Below are 19,109 nucleotides of genomic sequence, written 5' to 3'. Positions count from 1 at the left end.
GAAGTTGGGGACTGCCAATCAGGGTTTGCCAGCACCTCTGGGATTCTAGGGGCTCTACGGGCACGTCTTTGCGGTGGCTGCGACGGGGTCACTACTGCACGTGCCACCGTACCAGCTTCAACTGCCCTTCTGGTGCTCGCTACTTCACCAGGTTATACGGCAGTGCTGGTACTAGGTCCAGGAAGGGCTGGGCTGCTGGTGTATGCCTCACCACGTAATCCGACAGCACCAGCCCCACTCTGCTGCTCTTGAAGCGGATCCTGCGCAACCTGCGGTCTAGCGACACGGGGCCGGGTACCGGAGTACCGGAGGCCGCTGCGGTTGATAAAAAATATCAAAACTGATTTTTTTATCGCCGCAGTGCGTGTAAAGTGAATGTGCAGTGATCAAAAAAAATAAAAAATTTTGTCACTGCGGTGGGGCGGGCGTGGGCAAACGCACGTGTGGGCGACCGATCAGGCCTGATCGGGCAAACACTGCGTTTTGGGTGGAGGGCGAACTAAAGTGACACTAGTACTATTATAGATCTGACCGTGATCAGTTTTGATCACTTTCAGATACTATAAAAGTACAAATGCTGATTAGCGATACGCTAATCAGCGAATAACGGACTGCGGTGCGGTGGGCTGGGCGCTAACTGATCGCTAACTACCTAACCAAGGGACCTAAACTATACCTAAAACCTAACGGTCAATACCAGTGAAAAAAAAAAAAGTGACAGTTTGCACTGATCACTTTTTTTCCTTTTCACTAGTGATTGACAGGGGCAAGAAGGGGTGATCAAAGGGCTAATTGGGTGCTGGGAGGTGATCTGGGGGCTAAGTGTAGTGTAGTGGGTACTCACAGTAATGATGTGCTCCTCTGCTCCTCTCCTGGAACCAACCGACCAAAAGAAGGAGCAGAGGAGCACAGCAGCCATATAACCCCATCATATTTACTAATATGATGGGTTATCTGGCTGCTGATTCGTTTTTTTGAAAATCATCAACCTGCCAGCCAATGATCGTGGCCGGCAGGTTGATGACGAAGTTCTTCTTTGAATTTTGCCGGCCCGCGATGCGCATGCGCGGGCCGGCATACCCGGAAATCTCGCGTCTCGCGAGAGGACGCACCGGCGCGTCCAGCCAGAACAGCACGACCGCCGCGAAGACGCAATCCTGCGTACGGCGGTCGTGAGGAGGTTAATGTTGCTGTAGGCCTCTTGGTAGCCTCACAGACCAGTTTTCTTCTTGTCTTTTCATCAATTTTGGAGGGACGTCCAGTTGTTGGTAATGTCACTGTTGTGCCAAACTTTCTCCACTTGATGATGACGGTCTTCACTGTGTTCCATGGTATATCTAATGCCTTGGAAATTCTTTTATACCCTTCTATTGACTGATAGCTTTTAACAATGAGATCCCTCTGATGCTTTGGAAGCTCTCTGTGGACCATGGCTTTTGCTGTGGGATGCGACTAAGAAAAAAGGAAAGACCAACTAGAGCAGCTGAACTTTATTTGGGGTTAATCAGAGGCACTTTAAATGATGGCAGGTGTATGCTGACTCCTATTTATCATAATTTGAATGTGATTACTGAATTATAAACACAGCTACATCCCCATTTATAAGAGGGTATGCATACTTATGCAACCACATTATTTATTTTTTGTTTTCTTCCTTCCACCTAAAAGATTTCAGTTTGTTTTGAATTGGGTGGTACAGTTTATAGGTCACATTAAAGGTGCAAAAAGTTCTCAAATGATTTAACTTTGACAAATATTTTTACAGCACAGAAACCTGACATTTTATATCCACTGTATTACATATATATATATATATATAAAAATAAATATACACTGTGACACAGTGAAAGGTCTGTTGGTTGATGGGAGGGATTTTCCTCCCAGCATATGCTTCAAACACTGATTGCAGCAAGGTGAGGTCAAGCGTACCAGCACCAACAGAAGGCTAATCAGCGACAGCAGGAAATGAACCAGCTGCTACTGCAACCCATGATGGCCTTACAGAAGACAGGAGAATTGCGGGGGGTCCATGATGTCCGAAAAACAGTCAGCACAGCGATCCCCAAAATGGCTCCAACGAATTAAGTCGAGACCTACCTGAAGGCGCTCGAGAAGGTGGCCGAGAGGAAGGGTCTACCCCGAGACACCAGGTTTTTGCTCCGTTCCTTACATCCGGACCCCAACAGTTCTACTTTTATTTATCGGCCGAGAAAGCGGCGGACTACAACAAAGTCAAGGGTGAGATCCTGGCTTGACTGGGGGGGAGAATGTGTTGGTTCGGGCCCAGCGGGTGCATCAGTGGGAGTTTGACCCAGCCAAGCAAGCAAGGTTACAGTATTAGGACTAGGTTCATCTATTACAGGAATGGCTACAGCCTGAGGTACTGAATCCTACTGTTATGTTGCTTTGCCACAACCCCTCCAGCGCAGGGTTGGCCAGGCATCCCCTGCTAGTGCCCTGGAGATGGTGAACCTGGTAGAGCAGTATGGGGCTACTGAGGAATTCCAGGGGGGCTCCAGGGAAGGGGACAATAAAATCCAGAAAATCCCAGCCCCACACCCGGCAGCCTGAGCTGAGAAAGACCGTTCAGCAAGTGCCCTTTGAGGATCTGGACCCGATAATCTGCCGGCAATGTCATGAGCCCGGCCATGTAAGGGCCAGCTGTCTCCACCTGGTTGACCCCATGGACACAAACTTTGGGTACCGACAGTCACTGTAAGCCAGAAGGGTCTGTGCGTCAGACACTCCAGAAACTCTCGATTACAAACATTTGTGTCAGGTGGATGTAGGGGTCACTCCTGCTGTGGCTCTGCTGGACTCAGGGAGTGTGGTGACCCTTGTAAGGGCTACTCTGGTGCGACCCACTGAGTTTACTGGCTGGAAAGTCGGCATATTCAGCATACATGGAGATTTAAAACACTACCCCACAGCTCTGGTGTTCCTAACCATGTGTGCTGACCGGCGGATCCATGAGGTGGCAGTGGCCACGAAACTGCACTATGAGTTGATAGTAGGAAGAGACTTTCTGTTGTTCCCAGCCCTATGGCCAGCCATTATACCTACTGATCCCCGAGAGATAAAGAAAGCTCCAGTAGAGAGACCTAGCTCAGTCGAGATGCTAGAACACAGGGAACCCAAGGCAGAGGGGCCCACAGTAGGGGTGACAGCCACTCCGGTGGATGAGGAGGAGACAACCCCACTGAATGGGATAGGTAAGGAGCATAGGAAGGCAGCTCAGCGAGCCCAGAGTCATGTCTATAATCAAGGTGCTTGGGTCCGGAACTTTAGCCTGGATATTGGGTCCTGGTTCTTGTACCAACCTTGGACAGTAAGTTCCTCGCTAGGTGGCAGGGGGCCTATGAGATACTAGAAAAAGTAAGCAACTTAAATTACAAGGTGTGCAAGCCAGGTCGCGGAAGCCGGAGCAGGTCTACCATGCCAGTTTACTGGAGCTTTGGAAGGATAGGGAGACCTGTAGTAAGAACAACTCGCGGCATGTATGTCTAGGAGAAGATATTACAGCATCTCTGTCTGTTGCAGGTGAAGTGGCTGCCATAGTGAGTATTGCCGACAGCCTTTCCTCTAAGCAGGCTCAAGAAGCCAGGGAGTTCATAAGTCGGGATAAAGATGAGTTCTCGGACCTCCCTGGACGTACTTCTGTAATCTGACGTGGTATTGTCACAGAGCCAAAGGTGAAAGTCCAGTTAAAGCAGTACCAGGTGCCCGTGGCTTGCTGACAAACCATCTTTGAAGAGGCACGATACTTCGGGTATATCATTGGATGCAGAGTCATCAAACCCTAGATGAATAAAGATAGAGGTGATACGGAGTTGGCCACAGCCTGTCACCACCAGGCCAAAGAGGGGAAGGCCCGAGTCACCAGATGGTTCTGTCTCTACAGAACTTCCAAGTTCACGGTGGAACATAGAGCAAATGCAAGTAATGCAAATTAAAAGGAATTGCATTAATGCAGCTTAAATTAATCCATATCTGCTGAGCAAAGGTTACCTCAAAATTGTGACTTTGGGGTTTCATAAGCTATAAAACCATAATCGTCCAAAATATAACAAATAAAAGCTTGAAATATCTTGCTTTGCATGTAATGAGTCTATCTCATATGTTAGTTTCACCTTTTAAGTTGCATTACTGAAATAAATGAACTTTGCACTATTCTAATTTTTCAAGTTTCACCTGTACATATAAGCGGTTCAACAGGGAAGGTGCTATGATTTAATTGATAAATTGATAAACGATTTTAACCCCTTAAGGACCTAGGACGAGAATGCTAGCCCTAAATGGCTGGTGATTTGTGCCCCAGGACGAGAAACCTTGTCCAGCTGAACCCATGTTGCATCCACCAGCATCTGTGATAATGCATATGCCAGTGGATTAACCCCTCATATGCCACGGTCAGCGCTAACCGCGTCATATGGTAGGTTTGCGCTCCTTCTCCTGAGCCCTGCACCTTTAAAGGGTTTCTACCACCTCATTTTGACCAAATTAGCTTTCAGACACTAGCGACCTGCTAGTGTCTGATCTCCATAACCATGCAATTCTCAGACCTTTGTGTGTAGCCATTTCATTAACCACTTCAACCCCGCTAGCTAAAACCCCCTTTATGACCAGGCCACTTTTTACACTTCGGCACTACACTACTTTCACCGTTTATCGCTCGGTCATACAACTTACCACCCAAATAAATTTTACCTTCCTTTCTTGTCACTAATAGAGCTTTCATCTGGTAGTATTTCATTGCTGCTGACATTTTTACTTTTTTTTGTTATTAATCGAAATTTAACGATTTTTTTGCAAAAAAATGACATTTTTCACTTTCAGCTGTAAAATTTTGCAAAAAAAACGACATCCATATATAAATTTTTTGCCAAATTTATTGTTCTACATGTCTTTGATAAAAAAAAATGTTTGGGCAAAAAAATAAATGCTTTGGGTAAAAGTTATAGCGTTTACAAACTAAGGTACAAAAATGTGAATTTCCGCTTTTTGAAACAGCTCTGATTTTCTGAGCACCTGTCATGTTTCCTGAGGTTCTACAATGCCCAAACAGTAGAAAAACCCCACAAATGACCCCATTTTGGAAAGTAGAGACCCTAAGGTATTCGCTGATGGGCATAGTGAGTTCATAGAACTTTTTATTTTTTGTCACAAGTTAGCGGAAAATGATGATTTTTATTTAAATTTTTTTTTTCTTACAAAGTCTCATATTCCACTAACTTGCAACAAAAAATAAAAAATTCTAGGAACTCGTCGTGCCCCTCACGGAATACCTTGGGGTGTCTTCTTTCCAAAATGGGGTCACTTGTGGCGTAGTTATACTGCCCTGGCAATTTAGGGGCCCAAATGTGTGAGAAGTACCTTGCAATCAAAATGTGTAAAAAATGGCCTGCGAAATCCGAAAGGTGCACTTTGGAATATGTGCCGCTTTGCCCACCTTGGCTGCAAAAAAGTGTCACTCATCTGGTATTGCCGTACTCAGGAGAAGTTGGGGAATGTGTTTTGGGGTGTCATTTTACATATACCCATGCTGGTTGAGAGAAATATCTTGGCAAAAGACAACTTTTCCCATTTTTTTATACAAAGTTGGCATTTGACCAAGATATTTTTCTCACCCAGCATGGGTATATGTAAAATGACACCCCAAAACACATTCCCCAACTTCTCCTGAGTACGTCGATACCAGATGTGTGACACTTTTTTGCAGCCTAGATGCGCAAAGGTGCCCAAATTCCTTTTAGGAGGGCATTTTTAGACATTTGGATCCCAGACTTCTTCTCACACTTTCGGGCCCCTAAAAAGCCAGGGCAGTATAAATACCCCACATGTGACCCCACTTTGGAAAGAAGACACCCCAAGGTATTCAATGAGGGGCCTGGCGAGTTCATAGAAATTTTTTTTGTTTTGCATAAGTTAGCGGAAATTGATTTTTTTTTGTTTTTTTCTCACAAAGTCTCACTTTCCGCTAACTTAGGACAAAAATTTCAATCTTTCATGGACTCAATATGCCCCTCACGGAATACCTTGGGGTGTCTTCTTTCCGAAATGGGGTCACATGTGGGGTATTTATACTGCCCTGGATTTTTAGGGGCCCTAAAGCGTGAGAAGAAGTCTGGAATATAAATGTCTAAACGGCATTTGGATTCCGTGAGGGGTATGGTGAGTTCATGTGAGATTTTATTTTTTGACACAAGTTAGTGGAATATGAGACTTAGTAAGAAAAAACAAACAAAAAAATATATATATTTCCGCTAACTTGGGCCAAAAAAAATGTCTGAATGGAGCCTTACAGGGGGGTGATCAATGAAAGGGGGGTGATCACCCATATACACTCCCTGATCACCCCCTTGGTAAGGCTCCATTCAGACGTCCGTATGATTTTTACGGATCCATGGATCGGATCCATGGATACATGGATCGGATCCGCAAAACACATGCGGACGTCTGAATGGAGCCTTACAGGGGGGTGATCAATGACAGGGGGTGATCAGGGAGTGTATATGGTTGATCACCCCCCTGTCATTGATCACCCCCCTGTAAGGCTCCATTCAGACGTCCGTATGATTTTTACGGATCCATGGATCAGATCCGCAAAACACATGCGGACGTCTGAATGGAGCCTTACAGGGGGGTGATCACTGACAGGGGGTGATCACGGAGTGTATATGGGTGATCACCCCTCTGTCATTGATCACCCCCCTGTAAGGCTCCATTCAGACGTCCGCATGTGTTTTGCGGATCCGATCCATGTATCCATGGATCCGTAAAAATCATACGGAAGTCTGAATGGAGCCTTACAGGGGGGTGATCAATGACAGGGGGGTGATCAGGGAGTGTATATGGGTGATCACCCCCCTGTCATTGATCACCCCCCTGTAAGGCTCCATTCAGACGTCCGAATGATTTTTAAGGATCCATGGATCGGATCCGCAAAACACATGCGGATGTCTGAATGGAGCCTTACAGGGGGGTGATCAATGACAGGGGGGTGATCAATGACAGGGGGTGATCAGGAAGTGTATATGGGTGATCACCCCCCTGTAAGGCTCCATTCAGATGTCCGCATGTGTTTTGCGGATCCGATCCATGGATCCATAAAAATCATACGGACGTCTGAATGAAGCCTTACAGGGGGCGATCAATGACAGGGGGTGATCAGGGAATCTATATGGGTGATCACCCTCCTGTAAGGCTCCATTCAGACGTCCGTATGTGTTTTGCGGATCCGATCCATGTATCCGTAAAAATCATACGGACGTCTTAACGGAGCCTGACAGGGGGGTGATCAATGACAGGGGGGTGATCAGGGAGTTTATATGGGGTGATCAGGGGTTCATAAGGGGTTAATAAGTGACGGGGGGGGGGGGGTGTAGTGTAGTGTAGTGTTTGGTGCGACTTTACTGAGCTACCTGTGTCCTCTGGTGGTCGATCCTAACAAAAGGGACCACCAGAGGACCAGGTAGCAGGTATATTAGACGCTGTTATCAAAACAGCGTCTAATATACCTGTTAGGAGTTAAAAAAAATCAGATCTCCAGCCTGCCAGCGAACGATAGCCGCTGGCAGGCTGGAGATCTACTCTCTTACCTTCCGTTCCTGTGAGCGCGCGCGCCTGTGCGCGTTCACAGGAAATCTCGGGTATCGCGGGAGGATGCGTATATGCGTCCACCCAGAAGAGCAGGGCCGCCGGCAGGACGCAATCCTGCGTACGGCGGTCCTGTAGCGGTTAAAAAACTAACTTTTATTCCTATGCAAATGAGCCTCTAGGTGCTATGCGGGCGTCTTTTCAGCACCTAGAGGCTCGGTCTACTCACACTGTATGCCGCCTCGCTCGTCAGTCATGCCCGCCCATCTCGTCTTGAATGCCTACCTCCATCTCAGCCATCGGACGAATTCTCGCGCCTGCGCCGTTCACTTCTGTCTTCGGCACAGTGAGTGAATGATGCGCTTCTGGTGCCGGATTCCTCACTGCGCCTGCGCCGACTTCGTCACAGTGAGGAAGCCGGCATCAGGAGAGCGGCCTTCACTCACTGCGCCTGTGCCGAAGACAGAAGTGAACGGCGCAGGCGCGAGAATTCGTCCGATGGCTGAGATGGAGGCAGGCATTCAAGACGAGATGGGCGGGCTTGACTGACGAGCGGGGCGGCATACAGTGTGAGTAGACCGAGCCTCTAGGTGCTGAAAAGACGACCCCATAGCACCTAGAGGCTCATTTGCATAGGAATAAAAGTTAGTTTTTTAATGAAACGGCTCCACACAAAGGTCTGAAAATTGCATGGTTATGGAGATCAGACACTAGCAGATCGCTAGTGTCTGAAAGCTAATTCGGTCAAAATGTGGTGGTAGAAACCCTTTAAAAGGCCTTGGGGCCCGGCAGCTATAGAAGGCCTATGAGGCTGGGTCTCATAGGCAAACTATCAGTAGAGTTGCACTGGGTATCTGTCACGGCCATGGTCATGACTCCTGTGTCCGCATGCTGTTGCCTGCGGTTTGGGTCTTGTTCTTCAGCCACAGGTGAGGGCCGCTAGTTTGTTGCCTCACTTGTGGTTGCCGCTGGCAACATGTGATTGTACTTGGTAGTATAGCAGCCGGAGCTGGTGCTAGGTAGCTTACTGTCAAGTGCATGCGGTTACACCTGAGTTGTGTGTGTGTATGTATGCACTCTGAATGTTTGGTGTGCACTGTGACATTCTCCCTTCACTGTAGCTGCCCGTGGCAACGTTTGGTCTTAGTACAAGTGGTGGTAGTGTCTCTGCCTTTTGGCCGGCTCCCAGGACACGTTTGCCACACATGCCCTTGTCAACGGTAACAGCTGCAGTGAGTATTTGTGTGTATTTCCCTTTATTTGGTCTCACTACACTTCCTGGTGTTGAAAGGGTTAATTCCCTTCTGTGTGTGTGAACACTGGGTGTGTCTGTGTGGGTGTGACTACTTGGGCCTATAAAGCCTCATGGCTATCTCCAGTCTGAGGGGTACTTCAGCCATGGCTAGCTGGAGTAGCCTCCTGTGTTATATCACCTGCCAGTGGGGGCCACCCTTGTGGTCATAATTTTAAAGTTTAAGTTTGTGTGATGTTTAGTTTATGTTTTCCTTTATTATTCTGTGCAGCTATGGATCTGGGTTCTTGTGTGTGGATGTGTGTGTGCTGAGTTCTATTTGTATTGTTGTGGACTTCAGCTTACCTGCACACGGATCCAGTCAGCAAGGCTGTGGCAGGTGGCTGGAACTAGTGCAGCACCTGCCATATCCATAGGCCTGTATTTGTTCCCCATTCCTTGCAATTTGGCCAGTGAGATCCTCCGCATCCAGAAGGAACAGGTCGTCTTACCCTATTCCTAGTTCAGGGACCGGTCGGGGGGTGAGTAGGGATCCGAAGGTTCCTAAGCATGGGCCCTCCTACCTTCAAGGTCGGCCCATGCAGCTAGGAGTTAGGGACGGAGTAGGGATGTATTAGGAGGTGACCTGCTCCCGAATTCTTTCTGTCCTGGCCGAACAGCAGTTAACATCTTCTGGCATCGCACGGCTGAGGATTTTCCCCATCCTCAGCCGTGACAGTATCGAAGTTTCAATACCCAATCGATACTTTTAGACCCGGATCGATACGATACCGGGTCTTACTATTTAACAGATACTAGGCAGTTAGAGAACATGGCAGCCGCTGGTCTCAGTGCATGCCATGTTCTCCTAAGCAGCACAGCGGAGAAGGAGGCAGTCCCTCCCTCCTGTGCCGCTGCCACTAACAGGAGTTTAGTACTGCGGAGGAGGGGAGGGACTGTGTTCACTGCGCCACCAATGAATATAATTAACACATTAATTTAAGTGTAGGCAGTGGGTGTCGGCGGCGGTATCACATACCCGGCACCCGCCCTCTATGACAGGGAGCTGTGATCCCCAGGAAATTAACCCCTCAGGTGCCGCACCTGAGGGGTTAATTGCCTCCGTGCCCCCCCCCCAGTATTATAACTATTATAATCATTGGTGTCGCAGTGCCCACAGGGTCCGCTCCCCTCCTCTTCATTGGTGGTGCAGTGGCAGTTCTGATGGAAGCCCCAGCAGTGTAATCGCAGGGCTTTGATCGGTTACCATGGTAGCCAGGACGCTACTGAAGCCCAGGCTGCCATGGTAAACTCCCTGCTGCTGTGTGCACAAAGCACAGGGCAGCAGGGACAGTCTGAAGTCCTATTCACCCTAATAGAGCTCTATTAGGGTGAATAGGACAAGGGATTAAAAGATCCCAGGATCTAACCCCTAAGAGGGCTAATAATTAGTAAGTAAAAAGTAAAAAAAATAAAAAGTAAAAAAACAAACAAACACCAAAATACTAAAAGTTTAAATTGCCCCCTTTCCCAATTTTACATATAAAATATATAAACAATAAAAAAATATATTACGTATCGCCTGAAAAAGTGCGAACTATTAAAATATTGAAAAAATTTCTCCAATGCGGTGAACATCGTAACAGAAAAAAATGTTTACCTGCACGATTCGCCATTTGTTTGTCACCTTGTCCCCCCAAAAAATAGGATAGAACTTTTCTATTATAGGCTGTTTCATAAAATGCAGAATGCACGCGTTTTTTTGTGGGGGGGTTTTCCGCGTGGTATCGAATGGTATCGATTATCGCAATACTTCTTATGGTATCGAAATGGAATCAATCGATCATTTTGGTATAGTGACAACCCTAACTATCAGTATACTACACTGTGTAATACACTGCTAGTCACTGCAGTATGTGAAAGATAGGTTTTATTTCTCACTATATAAAGCAAACATTCTGTACAGTACACATTTTCGTCCACTAGATGGCAGCAAACCAGATATGTGAGCCTCATGTGCATTCCTTTGTCTTAAGGGCACTAAGGGAGGGGGAATTAGGTTGCTATTTTCATATCTACCTATGAACCCAGAGTTGAAGTTGCTAGAATAACTTCCTTCAAGTTAATGAGCCAATAGTATTTTCTTAAGGAATATCCCTTTTGTGATGTCATGTCTGCTATTTAAGTGAATGTAACTTGAATAAAAGCTCTCTTGTTCTGGCTCAGTGGAATAGAAACATAGAATGTGTCGGCAGATAAGAACCATTTGGCCCATCTAGTCTGCCCAATATATCTGAATCCTATGAATAGTCCCTGGCCCTATCTTATATGAAGGATAGCCTTATGCCTATCCCATGCATGCTTAAACTCCTTCACTGTATTTGCCGCTATCACTTCTGCAGGAGGCTATTTCATGCATCCACTACTCTCTCAGTAAAGTAATACTTTCTTATATTACTTTTAAACCTTTGCCCCTCTAATTTAAAACTGTGTCCTCTTGTGGTAGTTTTTCTTCTTTTAAATATGCTCTCCTCCTTTACCGAGTTGATTCCCTTTATGTATTTAAAAGTTTCTATCATATCCCCTCGGTCTCTTCTTTCTTCCAAGCTATACATATTAAGGTCTTTTAACCTTTCCTGGTAAGTTTTATCCTGCAATCCATGGACCAGTTTAGTAGCTCTTTTCTGAACTCTCTCTAGAGTATCTATATCCTTCTGGAGATATGGCCTCCAGTACTGCGCACAATACTCCAAGTGAGGTCTCACCAGTGATCTGTACAGCGGCATAAGCACTTCACTCTTTCTACTGCTTATACCTCTCCCTATACATCCAAGCATTCTGCTGGCATTTCGTGCTGCTTTATTACATTGTCTTCCCACCTTTAAGTCTTCTGAAATAATTACTCCTAAATCCCTTTCCTCAGATACTGAGGTCAGGACTGTGTCAAATATTCTATATTCTGCCCTTGGGTTTTTACGCCCCAGGTGCATTATCTTGCACTTATCCACATTAAATTTCAGTTGCCAGAGTTCTGACCATTCTTCTAGTTTTCCTAAATCCTTTTCCATTTGGCGTTTCCCTCCAGGAACATCAACCCTGTTACATATCTTTGTGTCATCAGCAAAAAGACAAACCTTACCATCGAGGCCTTTTGCAATATCACTTATGAAGATATTAAACAAAATTGGTCCCAGTACAGATCCCTGTGGAATCCCACTGGTAACATGACCTTGTTTTGAATGTTCTCCATTGACTACAACCCTCTGTTGTCTGTCACTCAGCCACTGCCTAATCCACTCAACAATATGGGAGTCCATGCTCAATGACTGCAGTTTATTGATAAGTCTTCTATGTGGGACAGTGTCAAAAGCCTTACTAAAATCTAGATATGCGATGTCTACTGCACCTCCACCGTCTATTATTTTATTTACTCAGTCAAAAAAATCTATAAGATTTGTTTGACATGATCTCCCTGAAGTAAACCCATGCTGTTTTTCATCTTGCAATCCATGGGATTTTAGATGTTCCACAATCCTATCCTTTAATAGGGTTTCCATTAATTTGCCTACTATTGATGTCAGACTCACTGGTCTATAGTTGCTCGATTCCTCCTTACTACCTTTCTTGTGAATGGGCACGACATTTGCCAATTTCCAATCTTCCGGGACGACTCCTGTTACTAATGATTGGTTAAATAAATCTGTTAACGGTTTTGCCAGCTCACCACTAAGCTCTTTTAATAATTTTGGGTGTATCTCATCAGGCCCCTGTGACTTATTTGTCTTCACTTTAGACCGCAAACTTAGAACATCTTCCTCTGTAAAGACACATGCATCAAACGATTTAATAGTCATCCTTTCTAGTGGAGGTCCTTCTCCTTCTTTTGTAAAAACTGAACAGAAGTATTCATTAAGGCAGTCGGCTAGCCCTTTATTCTCTTCTACATACCTTCCGTCCTTTATTTTTAATTTAGTTATTCCTTGTTTTAATTTCCTTTTTTCATTTATATATCTGAAGAATGTCTTATCCCCTTTTTTCATAGACTGAGCTAGTTTTTCTTCTGCCTGGGCTTTAGGCTCCTTTCACACTAGCGTTCGGGTGTCCGCTCGTGAGCTCCGTTTGAAGGAGCTCACGAGCGGACCCGAACGCAGCCGTCCAGCCCTGATGCAGTCTGAATGGAGCGGATCCGCTCAGACTGCATCAGTCTGGCGGCGTTCAGCCTCCGCTCCGCTCGCCTCCGCACGGACAGGCGGACAGCTGAACGCTGCTTGCAGCGTTCGGGTGTCCGCCTGGCCGTGCGGAGGCGTGCGGATCCGTCCAGACTTTCAATGTAAGTCAATGGGGACGGATCCGTTTGAAGATGCCACAATGTGGCTCAATCTTCAGGCGGATCCGTCCCCCATTGACTTTACATTGAAAGTCTGGACGGATCCGTACTAGGCTATTTTCACACTTAACTGTTCTATGCTAAAAATAATGCAGACGGACCCGTTCTGAACGGAGCCTCCGTCTGCATTATTGAACGGATCCGCCCGAACGCTAGTGTGAAAGTAGCCTAAGGATCAACCAATAGGGGAAAACAATAGACAAAGGGAGAACGGCTAAGATATAGTGATGATCATTGGCTTACTAATGATGTCATAAACAGAGGTATGAAAAGATCGAGTCCTCGATACTTGGAGTCATTGGGGGACACATTCTAAGTTACAGTTTTAGCTCAGGTAGTGAGAGTAATAGGAATGAATAGTGTTGAGTGAACTTGTGTTTTAAATTCGAGTTCAGGTTATCGAAGTATCCCGTTATGGATTCTAAATTCCGTTATGGTCCGTGGTAGCGGAATCCATAACCGGATACTTCGATAACTCGAACCTGAACTTAAAACACAAGTTCGCTCAACACTAGGAATGAATACAGCTAAGGCTACTTTCACACTGGCGTTTCTGGGTCCGCTTGTTAGATCCGTTTCAGGGCTCTCACAAGCGGCCCAAAACGGATCAGTTTAACCCCAATGCATTCTGAATGGATAAGGATCCGTTCAGGATGCATCAGTTTGCCTCCGTTCAGCCTCGATTACGCTCTGGAGGCGGACACGAAAACGCTGCTTGCAGCGTTTTGATGTCCGCCTGACGATGCGGAGCCAAACAGATCCGTCCTTCCTGACTTACAATGTAAGTCAATGGGGATGGACCCGTTTTTACTGACAATATGGTGCAATTAAAAACGGATCCGCCTCCCATTGACTTTCAGTGTAAGTCAAAACGGATCCGTTTTGACTTAGACTTTTTTTTAATGAATAATGCAAATGGATCTGTTATGAATGGATACAAGCGTTTGCATTATTGGTGCGGATCCGTCTGTGCAGATACAAGACGGATCCGCACCAAACGCAAGTGCGAAAGTAGCCTAACCTATATCCTAGATAGGACATCAGTATCAGATCAATGGGGGTCCAACACCTGGAACCCCTTCCAATCAGTTGTTTGAGAAGGCACTGGCGCTTGAAGTAGTGCAGCAACCTTCTCACAGGCATAGACACACCATTTAACTGTGTTACCAGGCACAGCCAATACACTGCACAATGCTTCGTGATCTGAGAGAAGCCTGTTGTACTACTGCCAGCGCCGATGCCTTCTCAATTGGCGGGGGTCCAAGGCAGCAGCAGATTGGCCATAGACCCTACAGGGAAGGTTCCTGGTGGGCCAATCCCTAACAGGGCCACCAAGCCCTCCTCAAGGCCGCCAGCCAAGTACATTATGATCTGATTCTCTCCTACGCACCTAGCTAGAACAGCTATACAGTTGAATACTCTAAAGCAGTTTGTATTTAGTGCTTTAGTGTTTGCGTCAGCTGGGGCAGTATATTGCTCTGCACTAGGGTATTGCTGGCCCTGCCAAATTATGCTGCCCCACCTTCTGTCAGTTTGGACCTACCTATAACATGGGCCCACTTTTAGTTCCCAACCCGCCCCTGGTGTCAGACCCCCACAGATCAGATACTGATGACCTACCTAGAGAATAGGTCATCAGCATAAAAGTCTCAGAAAACCCCTTTAACTCCAGCAATGTGAACGGTATGGTATAACTAAAAGCTGTGAACATATGAAAGAATCGCCAATATAAAAATAACATGGTCACTGACCTTTACCAGCTCTGAAAGCCAGGGTGTATGATCTCCCGGAGGTTTAGGTTTTGGGTGGTGGGAACACGTGACGCTGAGACGGGTTTGTGGGGGAAAGCACAGTGTATTTTTTTTTTAGATTTGTGTGTGGTCTATTAGGTCAATTGGTGTTATTGGGGACTGTACTACCGGTAGTAACACCATGCGTCGCAGGGACCTTGTGATGTCACAGTCAAGTGCAGTCGCAGGGTAATTGCTATATCCCATGAGCTGTGGTAAAAAAGCTTAGTAATATAATATAGAAACTGTAACTATCCCTAATGATGGTCGTATGGTGAGTTTGGGGATCGAGGCTTTCAATGTCACGTGGCCCTGTGACGCCACACAAGGTCGCATGGGATTTGAATTTAGGACCTGAGGAAGAGGCGGAGAGTGAGACAGAGGGCGAGCACATGGTGAGCCTGACCCTCCTCTACATCCCCACCCCAACAGCATGTTCTAGGGTAGACGTTTCCAGAATCTGCCGTAAAGCGCACGCTTGTCGTTATTGCACATGCGCATTCTTTCCCTGGTTGTGTTAGGAAGGCAGTTGAGCGGTATTGGGTCCTTTCAGTCGGTTGCTCAGCATTGCCGCCATGTCTGCTCTAGGCACCCTCGCCTTTGATGAATATGGACGTCCATTTATTATCATCAAAGATCAAGATCGCAAATCTCGTCTGTCCGGATTGGATGCTCTTAAGGTAGGGATTAGATGCTGGCTTCCCTGTGTGTGGTAGGTGTGTTGAGAGCCTGCTGCCACTTACGGGCCTGTGACATGTGTTACCTCGGGTGCCGGTGGGGTAGGAATGGTGTTAATCATCTACTGCGGCTAATCTGTGGTCATAGACCCACGTCCATGTCTTCTGGAGTCTGTAACACTAGTGCAATGTACTTGTGTTCTGCTCCTCTGCAGTCGCTTTCTGCAGTTAGCGGTTAATCAAATACTAAATTAAAGGGCTTGTGCTAAATTTGCTATCATGTGGATAGGGGGTAACTGGGGGTCTGACTGCTGTAAAGAATGAATGGAGCAGCAGGGTGCATGCTGGACAGGTTGGAGGAAGCGGACCCCTGTTGTCAGGATGGGTGGGGGTCCTAGTTGGCACAACCCCTTTAATCTGTGAGTGCTAGTTTTAAAGGGAACCTGTCACCTAGAAAATGCATATTAAACCGCCAGCCGTACCTTATTGCAGCTTGTAGCATGATTAAGGTGTCTGTGTCTTTTCTGTACAATGCTGGAAAAGTCTGAAAAAATACTTTTATCAAAGGCGCTATCCCATCTTAGACAATGGGGGTATATCGCAAGGATATGCCCCCATTGTCTGATAGGTGCGGGTCCCAGCGCTGGGACCCGCACCTATAAGGAGAACGGAGCAGAGAAAGTGGAGGAGGGTGCACTGCGCATGCGCAGCCGCCCTCCGTTCATTTCTATGGAGCCGCCGAAAATAGCCGAGCGCTGGTTCGGCTGTTTCCGTCGGCCCCATAGAAATGAATGGGAACGTTGGCCGCGCATGTGCGGTGCGCTCCCATTCACTTCAATGGGAGAGGTGGGGAGCTGCGCCTGGTGGTGGTCGGACCCTGGGAAACCCGGGGTCCTCCAGCCACAACTCTCCCCGGCTCCGTTCTCGTTGTAGGTGCGGGTCCCAGAGGTGGGACCTGCACCTATCAGACAATGGGGGCATATCCCCCAGTGAAAGATGTTTAGGTAAAGCCTTGGAAAGGGCCAAAGGTCCCCTAGTGGGTTGTAGGTAATCACTTTTTCAAAAGCTACATAAAGGGGTCCGTTTTATGTGGGCGATATGGCCTAAAATCTATATTGCGATATAATTTGAAGCATGTGTGATATAACGATATATCGCTATAAATTATTTTCTTCTGTATGTATTAAAATTACATGGCCATCATCATCCATGTCCCCCAGCCAGCGCCATCAACCACATCCCATTGTAGGGTTGGGCGATATACCGGTCTTGGCGATATACCGCGGTACTGGGAAACGGCGATATTGCTGTTACCTAATAACCGCAGTATTTTGTGATGTCATATAAGCGGTCATGTGCGCTGACCGCTTCAAAATCTGTGTCCGCGGCTGCCTGGCCCTGAATGTTTGCATACCACCAGTAAAATTACTGCCTTTAGCGGCCGCCCCCGGATCTTCCTCGCTCCTATAAAGAAGTCTCTGCCTACCGACGTCTGAATCAGATGATGAATAAGGCCGCTGAGCAGTGCAGGAAAGTCTCAAGTTACTCTGAGACATAGTATCATCCCCACAGAGTTCATAACTTCGCCTGCAATTGGAGAAAGACCTTCATATATATTTTACAGCCGGCCCTAACACAAGTGAATAAAGGTGAGATGTCTGTCTATGGCGGTGACCATGGGTGTCTTCTACTGCGGCCCTTTCTCTGGCCTACTCCTTCCTGCCTGCCTGCAAGCTGCACCGGACTACTGCACACTGAAATATCAGGCATTAAGACCAACAAGAAGACATTACTGTATGGTGGCCACAAAACATAGTTTTATTGGGGGCCACCATATGTCAGTATAACGTGTCTTTGTGGCTGGCCCCATACAGTGTAATGACTCCTTGTGGCCCAAAGTGTTTTTTATTTTATTTTTCTTTTAAATGGTTTTTTATTGTGATATATATCATTATCACAATACATGTCTTAATATCGTTATTGTGGGAATATTTTTGATATCGCCCAACCCTATGCCATTGCCACCATCATCATGTCCCCCCAGCCAGCGCCATCAGCCCCATGCCAAGCAACTTTACTATCAAACTGTTTGCATAGAAACATAGCTGTGGTTCTCCTGATTAATGTGCTGTTTTTGTTTTGTTAATCTGAGCTTCATTCCCGAGTTAAACTTTTTCCTATTATGCAAATTACTCATTTGGTGCAATAAGGGCCTCACTATTGCTCTCGTTTCACCGGAGCTTCACTGCCTCCTGTGGCCAGCCATTCTCTTGCTTTCTTTGCCATTATCTGGTCCTGTTAATGAAATCAGCAAGGGAGGGCCTGGCCACAAATTCTTTGTCTATCCTCATAAGGCCTTGTGCAGTTGACTACGTTTGCTTTTGGTTTTTTTAGTCCACAAACGATGGATCTGCAAAATACAGATACCTTCCATATGACCGCTGCATTTTTCTTACCCCTTTTTTTTTTTTTTTTATTTTTTTTTAAGAGCTATCCTTGTCCGTAGGACATGATCTATAATTTGCGGAATGGCCACATGGGTTTGCCATAAATTACGCATTTCATAGAAAAGAATGGTTCATTGTGTGATCTTCAAAAAATGCACATAACCTAACTAGACCCTCTGCCCCTTGGTTCAGTTTCCCCTTATTTTTGTGTGTGGATCGTATGCGAAAATGCTAAACCATTCATTTCAATGGATCCGCAAAACAAATGGAAGTTACTGTGTGCATTCCATGTCCGTTCCACCCCAAAAAATTGAACGTCCTATTGTCTGCATTATGGACAAGGATAGTACTGTTCTATTAGGGGCCAGCTGTTCCGTTCCTCAACATACAGAATGCACGTGGATGTCATCTGTAGTTTTTTGCAGATGTGTTTTTTGCAGACTGCAAAATACATGCGTTCGTGTGCATGAGCTCTTATTCAGAGTTAGCAGTTAGTCACTAATAAGATGACCCCTTTTTACAGCTGAACTCAAAGAGCATTGCGGTTGTTCAGTTTCAGGGGAAAAAACTGGCCAGATCCTGGGGCATGCCTGGTTCTGGGGGGGGGGGGGAGAGACTATTACTGACTTAACAGAATCTGAAATGCAGTACTGGTTTTTCCAGCTGGGCTCTGTCAACCATGCCACAGCAGTGATGTCACGTCTACTGAGGCTGGTAATTTGCTGCAGTGGTCAACGTCATCACCGCTGCAGTCTGGTCAATAGTGCCCAGTTGGGATAACCTGAGCTGGACCTGCTAGGTAAATACAGAAATAATGTCTTTTTGTTTTATTTCAGGCATGCCCCACCAGAAAAAGAAACCAGACACTCCCATAAAAAAATAAATAAAAAAAAAATCATTTTGCTTATTTTCCCACAAAATTATATCAATCTGCAGTTTGCTTGAATATTTTTTATTTATTTTTTATGCAGTGAACCCATT

The 19,109-nt window shown here is 46.2% G+C and overlaps 2 protein-coding genes across 3 annotated transcripts in view; one reads left to right on the top strand and one right to left on the bottom strand.

Moving 5' to 3' along the window:
- Nucleotides 1–15,389, bottom strand: part of ATPSCKMT (ATP synthase c subunit lysine N-methyltransferase) — a 163,327-nt gene extending 147,938 nt beyond the window's left edge. For both annotated transcript variants that reach the window (XM_044295130.1, XM_044295131.1), the window contains exon 1: nucleotides 14,966–15,389. The gene's annotated coding sequence lies outside the window, so the exon portion shown is untranslated. The remainder of the gene's footprint in view (nucleotides 1–14,965) is intronic.
- A 107-nt stretch (nucleotides 15,390–15,496) lies between these two features.
- CCT5 (chaperonin containing TCP1 subunit 5) overlaps nucleotides 15,497–19,109 on the top strand; it is a 161,989-nt gene continuing 158,376 nt past the window's right edge. Inside the window, exon 1 of the mRNA XM_044295129.1 lies at nucleotides 15,497–15,684. Coding sequence (XP_044151064.1) covers nucleotides 15,580–15,684 — 105 coding nt within the window. The 5' untranslated portion in view covers nucleotides 15,497–15,579. The remainder of the gene's footprint in view (nucleotides 15,685–19,109) is intronic.

This window comes from Bufo gargarizans, chromosome 5 (assembly GCF_014858855.1).
Source record: "Bufo gargarizans isolate SCDJY-AF-19 chromosome 5, ASM1485885v1, whole genome shotgun sequence".
In the NCBI taxonomy this organism is placed as follows: domain Eukaryota; kingdom Metazoa; phylum Chordata; class Amphibia; order Anura; family Bufonidae; genus Bufo; species Bufo gargarizans.
The sequence above is the reverse complement of the archived record's forward strand: the minus strand, read 5'-3'. Positions and strand labels throughout refer to the sequence as shown.